The sequence below is a fragment of the Alligator sinensis genome, unplaced genomic scaffold (genome assembly GCF_000455745.1).
Source record: "Alligator sinensis unplaced genomic scaffold, ASM45574v1 scaffold722_1, whole genome shotgun sequence".
Taxonomy (NCBI): domain Eukaryota; kingdom Metazoa; phylum Chordata; order Crocodylia; family Alligatoridae; genus Alligator; species Alligator sinensis.
Window position 1 is genome coordinate 971828 of NW_005842345.1, and position 9118 is coordinate 980945.

The 9118-nt window shown below is 53.4% G+C and overlaps 1 protein-coding gene across 1 annotated transcript in view; it reads left to right on the forward strand.

The window, feature by feature from the left end:
• SLC39A14 (solute carrier family 39 member 14) overlaps window positions 1-9118 on the forward strand; it is a 23301-nt gene that overhangs the window by 8975 nt on the left and 5208 nt on the right. The window contains 7 exon segments of the mRNA XM_025210339.1: window positions 1-97; window positions 666-852; window positions 5156-5325; window positions 6527-6649; window positions 7707-7892; window positions 8053-8260; window positions 9098-9117. Coding sequence (XP_025066124.1) covers window positions 1-97; window positions 666-852; window positions 5156-5325; window positions 6527-6649; window positions 7707-7892; window positions 8053-8260; window positions 9098-9117 — 991 coding nt within the window.

A 9118-nucleotide genomic window follows, 5' to 3' on the forward strand; every position in this document is an offset into this window, starting at 1 on the left:
CCTGCGGCAGCTCAAAGCCCTGCTGACCCGCCTTGATGTGGGAGTTGGCCGTGAAAACGTGTCCCGGTCAGAACCGCAGCACAGGAACCTCTCCCGGGTAAGACATGGCCCTGTCTGCGGTGTGGACTCAGCAGTGCCCCTGTCCTAGGGGCTGTGTGGGGGAGCCATTGTCCACAGAGCCCATGGAGCCACCATGTCTCAGCCTCTGGATAAGTTAGTGCTCTTCTGGGATATGCCCTGCCTGGCACCTGTGCCTGCATTGCCCATGCAGAGAGCCTAGAGAGCATCAGCATGCCTCCTCGCAGCCCCGGCCATGTACAGCTGGGCTCCTGTCCTTGCTGTGGTGCCACTCTCAATAAGCTAGCACTGGAAGGGGCCATGCTCCTGGATTTTGTGGGGTGGGGGCTGAGCATTAGTGCCCCAGCAAGCAGGGCTGCAGCAGTAGGATGAAGGTATGACATAGAATGGGGCAGGCCAGAGCTCCAGGAGCCCCAGGGCCTGCTGCAAGGTGTCGAATGGGGAAAGTGTTGGGAGAACGGAGAAGGCAGGGCTTAGAGGGGAGATGATGTGAGTGAGGCAGCCCATGGAGCTTCCCACATGGCCGAAGCCTGCTGATAGAGCTCCGCTTTGGGATTCTCAAGGTCTCTTTCTCTTCCCTCACCCAGTGCTTCAGCTCCTCGGAGCTCTTTGCCACACACAACCTGAGTGAAGGGTCCCGCATTGGCCAGAGTGAGTTGAAGGAGTTCTGCCCAACCATCCTGCAGCAGCTGGAGTCGCGGGCTTGCACCTCTGAGAACCTGGAGAATGAAGAGAATGAGCAGACTGAGGAGGGGCGTCCTAGCTCTGCAGAAGGTGAGCCGGAGGGGCACAAGGGGTGCTGGGGCCTGCATTAGCTTGGAAATTGGTTGCCTCTTTGGAGTGCAGGGCACCAGCACACCTCCTGGCCCTTGCTTTGGTGTCCCTGTTCCTTGGGGTCCTCCTTGCCCATGACTCCTGCTTCAGGACTGGCCCTTGTGTGCATGCAGGATGTTGGGAGCTGGGACTGTTACCGTGGGGAGTGGTGGAGGTCATGTTCTTATATTTCTCCATAGACAGCATCCTGCTGGAAGAAGCTGAGATGAACAGGGGACCAGACTAAGAGTTATGGCTGACAAGCAGTCAATGCACAGACTCTGCCTCATGTTAGGAGGGCCTGTGGGTCCAAGCCTGCAGCCCCAAGCATTTGAGTTAAAGGGGTGAACCAGGCTTCTTAGCCACGCCAGCATAGGACTTCAGCCCCCTGGGACCTGGACTCTTGGGTGTTGTTCCAAGCCCTGCCTTGCTATGTAGCCTTGACAAGTCCTGGCATTTTCCCTGGGCTCAGTTTCCCCATCTGTGATCCATGTGATAACCTCCTCAAGTCCTGGGAGGTAGGTAGGACTTTTGCTGAGGTAAGCACAGGGATAAAAGAGCCTCTTAATGATGGCAGATGTGTGGCTGGTGGGAAGCAAAGGGACACTAGCCACGAAGGAGCCTTCAAGAAGTTGTGGTGGCTCGGTTTGCTTTCTGGTGCCTCTGAATCCAGGCTTCTCCAAAGTTTCCTTGCTGGAGGAGCTGGAGCAGATGGGAGCTCTTTAAGCAAATGGCAAGGAAAGTGCAACTTTCCAGGGTGCCATCTCAGCCACTTTGAGTGTTTATAGTTTTCCCTGGTGTGATTAGGTTTCAGATTGCAGAAAAATGCTGAGGCATTGCTGTTCTAAGCCTGCTGTGTCTGCACACCACCACCCACCATGGTAACAGCACCTCAGGAAGGGGAAAGCAGAGCAACCGGGCCTTGGGCAGTGCAGTGTCAAATTTGCTGCTGGCCTGGTAGAGAGTCTGGTTCTGTTTTCCACAGTAGCACTCTTTGGCTCCATGCTTCTAGCAGGGCCAATGTCATCTCCTGGGGGGGGGGTGGGGAAGCTGATGGCCACTGGCCCACAGGCTGTGTTAGTTCAGCCTGACATCTGTCGTCTCACAGTGAGGACTGAGGCTGCATGCGGCTGATGACAGCAGAGCCATGGGCCTTTCCCAGAGAGCGTGCCACAGGCTGTTCATCTGATTTGCACTTCTGTCCCTTGCCGCTTCTGGGTGGTAGATGGCTACCTTGAACCAGCCCACAGCAGCACTGCCTGGCAGCCTGGGACAAAGCTAGAGGAGCAGGATGGTGTGCGTCACAGGGCAGTTACGGGGGATGCAGGGAGGCATATCCAGCTGTGCTCAGATGAGACTGTTCCTGGGAAGCACAGGCCGGGAGTGGTTGGGTTTGTCGCAAGCTGCAGACTGTTGGAGTGACATGAAACAGAAGCCAGCCCTTGCCTGTGGTCCAGGTAGCGCTCTCCCAAAGTGCTAGCGATCCGACCTTTGGCTTCTCTGAACATCAGTGCACTCTGTGAAAACCCTGAGGCCTTAATCCCAGATTGTTTTGGGACTGTCTTACGCCTCCTGCTGCCCATGGGCTTCCCACTGTGCTGGAACGTTCCTGGCTCAGTCCCACTTTTTCCAGCCTGTTTAATAGAATTAATTGCACAAGTAATTCAGAGACACGAACACCCATTAAATGGCCTGATTTCTTCCCCTGCCCTTCTGCCACAGACTTGTTTGTACAGCGATTAAAGCTTTCCAAGCAAGATGGGAGCAACCGTCTGTGACCACTGGGCAGTGCCGCGGCCGTGCCAGCTCCTTGGCATGCCCTTCGCATTGGCAGTTCAGTATCTGGAGCTGCTGACTCTGGCCCTTCTCCCTGCAGTGCCCCAATAATCTGGCCCTCATTTCTTCTCCTTCTGCAGCGTGGGGCTTTGGTTTTCTCAGTGTGTCAGTGATTAACCTGGCCTCTCTCCTCGGCGTCTTCATTGTGCCTTGCACCAAGAAGGCCTTTTTCCGTTGGATCCTCACTTACTTCATCGCGCTGTCCATTGGGACACTGTTCTCAAACGCGCTCTTCCAGCTCATCCCAGAGGTGCAGTAGAACACCCCTTGCCTCCTGCCTGTCTCTGTCTCTCCCACTGGGGCTGGCTGCCCAGCCTCTGTCCAGCAGATTTCTTGGTGATTGAGGCCCAGGGAAACTCCTTTTCCACACTGGTTTCTTGTCCAGTGGCTCTAAAGGATTTTTTCTTAGACCTCCTAGCACCAGGAAACATCCCCAAGGTCTGGTCAGAGATCACGTTTGGTGTCCAGGAGCATGGTGCTCCCTTGCTGGCTCTTGCCTGCTTCTGCAGCCTCTCTGAGAAGAGCGATGCCCCCTTTAAGTACGCTGCACCTGGTGCAGGTGAAAGGTCCCATGGGTGTATCCCTGCCCTTGACCCACGTACTGTACCTGGTAGCTGAACCCACTTTTAGTGAATATTTCCCCTTCCACCCTCCAGTCAGGCAGCTGGCAGAAGTCTGGGTGGCTGTGGCCATGGGTAGACAGCTCTACTTGCCTAGCAGATCCGATGGCAAAGGAATCTCACTCTTCTTCCCACCAGCCTTTGAGTATAATATCCCCTAGCCACTAGTGTGAGGGGCTCCAGAGCCTACCTTTGCAGTCTGAGGTGCAACCCATGCTCAGAGCAAGCATGGGTAAGTACAGCACTCAGCCTGTGGGAGCCTGCAGAGCAGAGGGGCATGTTTTCAGCCTCTCCTATGCATCAGCACTGGGTTCATGTGCATCTGCAACCTCTGAGCCTCCTGGTGCCAAGGCAGCGCTGAGTACTACAGGCAGGGCATGGCAGCCTGCAGGACAGAGGCAGAAGGGAACGGAGCTTAAAACTGTACCCGGTGAATTGGAGACACCACCCCCCACCCCCCCTCTTGGCTCTCCTGCCTTCTGTGGGCTGGGTTTTGCTGACTTCAGTCCCCGGAAGTGTTTCTGTCCAGGGAGGTTTCCTGGTGCTCTGATGGTCGATCAGCTACATCATGAATTAATTGTGGTTAATTGCGCAGTTCTGGAGTTGAATAAATATCTCCATGCCCTTTAAGGTCAGGGGTTGGAAGCGCATGCTGTCTGGGCACACAAGACACCAGCTGAGAAACTTGAACCAGTCAGATCCTCGCCTGACGAGTGTGGATCAAAATAAACCCTCAGTTTTTGGTGGACCAACTCCTCTGTTCTGTCCTGGAGCAATCCCAGGCTTGCTTTGACCTTGTTGGGTGCATGTGCCACGTGCTCTGTTGCTTGGCCATGGCAGATTGACGTGTCTCATCTTACATGTGTGCTGCTCTCAGTGCCAGTTTCAGCCTCTGCCTGCTGGCAAGGAGGGGATGGGAGACTACAGTGCTGGGGCTTGTTCCACTTGGCTCCTTGCAAGATAAAGCAAAGCTCCCAGCCCTGATGGTCATCCTCCTGCCCCAGGGACACCTGCAGTGTCCTGTGCTGGCAGCAACTTTTCGTGGATCTGACCCAGAGTCTGCGTGACCCCAGCTTGTGGGTATTTTTCAGCTCCAGAACTGCAGTGTTATTATATGCTTTAAAAAAGGAACAAAATGGTTCACTTCCTGATCTGATGGGAACTGGAAATAACTACATACACTCCACCCCCATGGGGATGTCCCCTGTCCCTTGCCTGATAACTGCCAGGGCATGTGCCACAAGCCTGTCTAACCTGTGCTGACCCACTGGGCTGGAAGGGCCTTGCACAGCCCAGCCAGAACATCATACTGCACTGGGAGTGCCCAAGTGAAGTGAGCAGGTGCCGGAGGGAGCACAAGAGCATGATGAGGGTGGAGTGTATGAGATGCTAGGAGGAAAACTGGTGTCCTATTCTGTGCTGAAACTCTGACACAAGTCCCCAGTGAGGCTGTGACCTCCTGGAAATGGTCTGCAGGTGCAGGGAGCTGATACTGGAGGGTTCTGACTAAAGTCCAAGAGAATCTGTTTCGAGATGCTCTTGGGGTAGCTGGCCCACAAGTCTCTGTGGGATGCCGGCTGCGGGGCAGAGTGACAGAGTTCCAGCTCCGGTGGGTACCAGGTTTGCCTTCCTGCTTCCTGAAACCAGTTGCAGATTGATACAAAATCACTAATAAATGTCCCCTTTTCTTCTCCCTCTTCCCCCCCTTCTTTCTTCATCTCTCTCTCTCTCTCCCCTGTTATCCCTCTTTGCTCTCCTGTGTTGATTGCCCTGGGATCTCTGGGGTGGGCTTGGCACACACGCTGCAGTCTGGGGTTACGGTTTCCTGTGTGTGACCGTCATCTCCCTCTGCTCCCTGGTGGGGGCCAGCGTGGTGCCCTTCATGAAGAAGACCTTTTACAAGCGGCTGCTCCTCTACTTCATAGCTCTGGCAATTGGTACTCTCTACTCCAACGCCCTTTTCCAGCTCATCCCTGAGGTATGGTGTGGGCCTTCGGGTCTGTCTCGTGTGTGTGTGTGTGTCTGTCTCTGCACGGTGGCCTTAGAAAGGGGAACCCAGTGCAGCTGGAAGGGAGCCCTGAATGAAAACTATATGCAGAGCGAGGTGCAGCCAGACTGGGTTTATGAGGCTGGAAACATTTAGGCAAATCTGGGGCACATCTGTCCACCTTAGTGTCCCCACCTGTTAAATGGCATTGATACCACTTGCCTGCCTGTCAGAGGAAGGGGACTGGCTCTGCTCTGAGGATCTCAGTCTCAGGTGTTCTCAAGCCATGTAAAGAAAATGGCTTGGGAGGGAACTAAGCTGGGCCAAAACAAGAGTAAAGATAGATGAAAGAAAACCCTGTGATGAGGGCTCTTAGGTGCCTGGCATCTCTGCCAGCCCTCTCTGTATGCACTCCAAGATGTTGTTCTGGGGCCAAGGCAGCTTTCTAAGGGAGAAGTGACTTGGACAATCTGGGCCTGGAGTTAAGGCCAGTGGCCCTATTGAATCCTTACTTCATGCTATAAACCTTGCAGAAGGCACCTTTTATACAAGTCAGAAATAAATACGCTGAGAGGGGTGTGATTAAATCTGTCCAGTAAACCCCTGCTCAACTGCCTGATAGAGGTGGGTTTTAGCTCTGTAGGCTTATAGAAGCTGTGCAGCTGCTCCTCTAGTTGCTGTGTGCTCAGAGGAGAGGAGAAGCCGCTTTACTGATGCCTTCTGGGAGTAGGCTTTTGGCAAACAAGACCTAAATGGCCCCCCCAGCTATGTTTTACATGTGCCACAGTGGCGGGGGATGGACCATGACTTCAGAAGGCAACCACCTCCAAGCTGCCAAGGAGTTTTTTCTTTATATGCCATTAGCCTGTGGAATTCGCAGCCACAGGATGTCCAGACCAGTAGCCAAAGTTTAGAGAGATGAGACAGATGATCACGAGTGGCAGTGATGGTAACAGCTCTCACACCTTGGGGCATGAGCTGATTTCCATCAAGAAGATTTTCTCTTCCAGTCAGAGAGAGCATTTTCCAACTAGGTGCTGTCAGTTGGTGTTCTCCAGGCCTGGTGGAGCAAGGGCCAAATGAAGCAGCCTTTTGCAACAGGAGACCCTAGAGCAAAGAGGGAGGGAAGTGAGGGGTTGCTGAGGTCCACGTTTCTTAAACTCTTCTCTGTTTTCCCCCTCCCTGCCTACAGGCCTTTGGGTTCAACCCACAGGAGGATTACTATGTCCCCAAATCTGCTGTGGTCTTTGGAGGCTTTTACCTGTTCTTCTTCACAGAGAAAATCTTGAAGATGCTTCTCAAGCAGAAAGATGAGGTAAGGTGGAGCTGGGGTAGCAGCTGGGAGTGCTCCAGACCATGCTTTTGGCAAGATGGTGCTGCCATTTTCAACCATCCCTCCTTGACCCTGTGATATCTGAAGTGGTAGGGGGCATGTGAACCAAGAGATAGGTGTCCTCCTGCTCCCCATCTGCCCTGAAGGCTGGGTCACCTGGAAAGATGCTCCTAGCCCCTCTTACCTGATTGGGGATATGAAGCCAAATGTGGCAGCTGACAGCCAGACCATGCTGCAGTGCAGTCCTGATAGATCATCCTTGAGTTTGTCAAGCCAGGGAGGGTTATTATTTCAAATGGGTACTTCCAATAACTGGTAGATGGGGCTATAAGTGGGCTTTGTGCACTGCATCAGGGAGGGCTCTTTGTCAGGGTGGACCTGGTATCCAGTAGCAGAGGAGTTGCTGGGCTGGTGGAGGAGCTGACACTTGGATGAAAGGCTGATCTGGGAACCTGGCCCCTTATGCTTGCAGGCAGCACTCCAGGCAAGAGGCTGGCTGTTTGCAGCCTCGTGTCATCATTGGGTTCCATTTCAAGTCATGGTTAACTCAAGGGCCAAGCCCACGAGCATGCTCAAACCTCTCTGACATCTGAGTGGAAACACAGACTTGCCTGAGACCACCCTGGAGCATCTGAAGGGGAGCTGGTAAAACTCTGCACATCCCCCCTCTTAAGTCCCTTGGCAATTTTGACTGCATGCCAGATTGCCTACCTGACCTGAGCTGCTTGATGTTATGGTGAACAGCTAAGTGCTGCCCCAGAGGCAGCTGCAGTACCCTGTGTGTGTGAGGAGATGTGGGCAAAGAGCCTTGGAATGATGGACACTGTGGAAATGTACAGTTATGACAGGTTTGAATAGCTGCTCTCTCATTTCCTAGCAGATTTAACCTTCATAATTTGTTGGGTTTGGCATCAGCCTCTGTACCAGGTTTCCTGTTGGTACTGGGTTGGGGTGGGGGAAGCTAAAATAATCAACATGCCTCAGGTACTTCTGAGCTGGAACCCAGCAGCTCATGCCTAACAATCTCTCTGCCCCCTAGCACCACCATGGGCATAGCCACTACAGCCCTGAGAGCCTCCCCTCCAAGAAGGATCAGGAAGAGGGAGTGACCGAGAAGCTGCAGAATGGGGACCTGGATCATATGATTCCTCACGGGAACAGTGAACTGGAGTGCAAGTCCCAGGCTGGGGATGAGAAGGTCATTGTGAGCTCTCTGTCTGTCCAGGTGGGTGTGTTGCTGGCAGAAGGCCTTGGGGTAGTTGTTAGGAATAGGCCTGCATCCAGACAGGGGCAGTGAGGCCACTGGACCTGTAGGAGCATGGGTTGCATTGGGAAGGTTCAGTGCTAAACTACCCCTCCCATATCCTTCTGCTGCTGCCTTGCAGGACCTGCAGGCATCTCAGAGCGCGTGCTACTGGCTGAAGGGAGTGCGCTACTCAGACATTGGTACGCTGGCGTGGATGATCACCCTGAGCGACGGCCTGCACAACTTCATCGATGGCCTAGCTATTGGCGCCTCCTTCACAGTGTCCGTCTTCCAAGGCATCAGCACCTCTGTGGCTATCCTCTGCGAGGAGTTCCCACATGAGCTGGGTATGTGGCCCTTGGGCTGTGGCCTCCAAACCCAGTTATGATGGTCAGGCCCGCTCTCAAGGGAAGAACCTTAGCATGTGCTTTACTTGAACCAAGTTCTCTGCTTCCTTTTCCACCTCTCACAAAATGCATTGACTCATCAGTCACTTCAAGAAACACGGGTGGCTAGGAAGTTAATTGAAACTGAGTGCTGGTGAGAAATGAGCTAGTAAATGACAAGGAGTTCATCTGCAAGCTAAAATAATGGAGGAATATGATGTCTGTGATTAAACTTAAATCAAGTGCCTTGGGAAGGCACTTCCCATGTGCTCCTTGGGAGGGGAGGTAGGAGGGGAGTTTTGAAGTTTCCCCCAGTTGCCTAGCAAATCAGCAGAGCTATTATGCTGCTAAGTTTTGGTGCTTGGGCAGTAAGTTTTAGTTTTTGTAGAGTTAACTGCCTTGGCATGGCTGGCTGCCACCCTGCCGTTTGGGCAGTTTGGGACTGAGATGAGCCCACTGGGCTGGGAGTTAGGAGACTTGGCTTTGCCACCAACTCAGTGACCCTGGGTCTGTCTGTTCCTCTTCCCATGAAGGAGAATACTGCTACCTGACTCTGCTTTCAAAGCGCATAGAGATGAGTGGTTGGACAGTGCTACATAAGGTCTTCATTCCATAAAGTGGTTAAGCATGTGGGTGAGTTGGCTGCAACTAGCCAACTCAGCCCCTCATTCATTAAGACTGAGTTGCTGTCCTCCCTTGATGTTCACAGGCAGGAGGTTGCTGAGGCACCTGCCTTGATGCTCGTGTGGTTGTCTGTCTCCTTCTCCCCTCATTTGCTCATGCTCCCTCCACGTGCAGGCGACTTTGTCATCCTGCTGA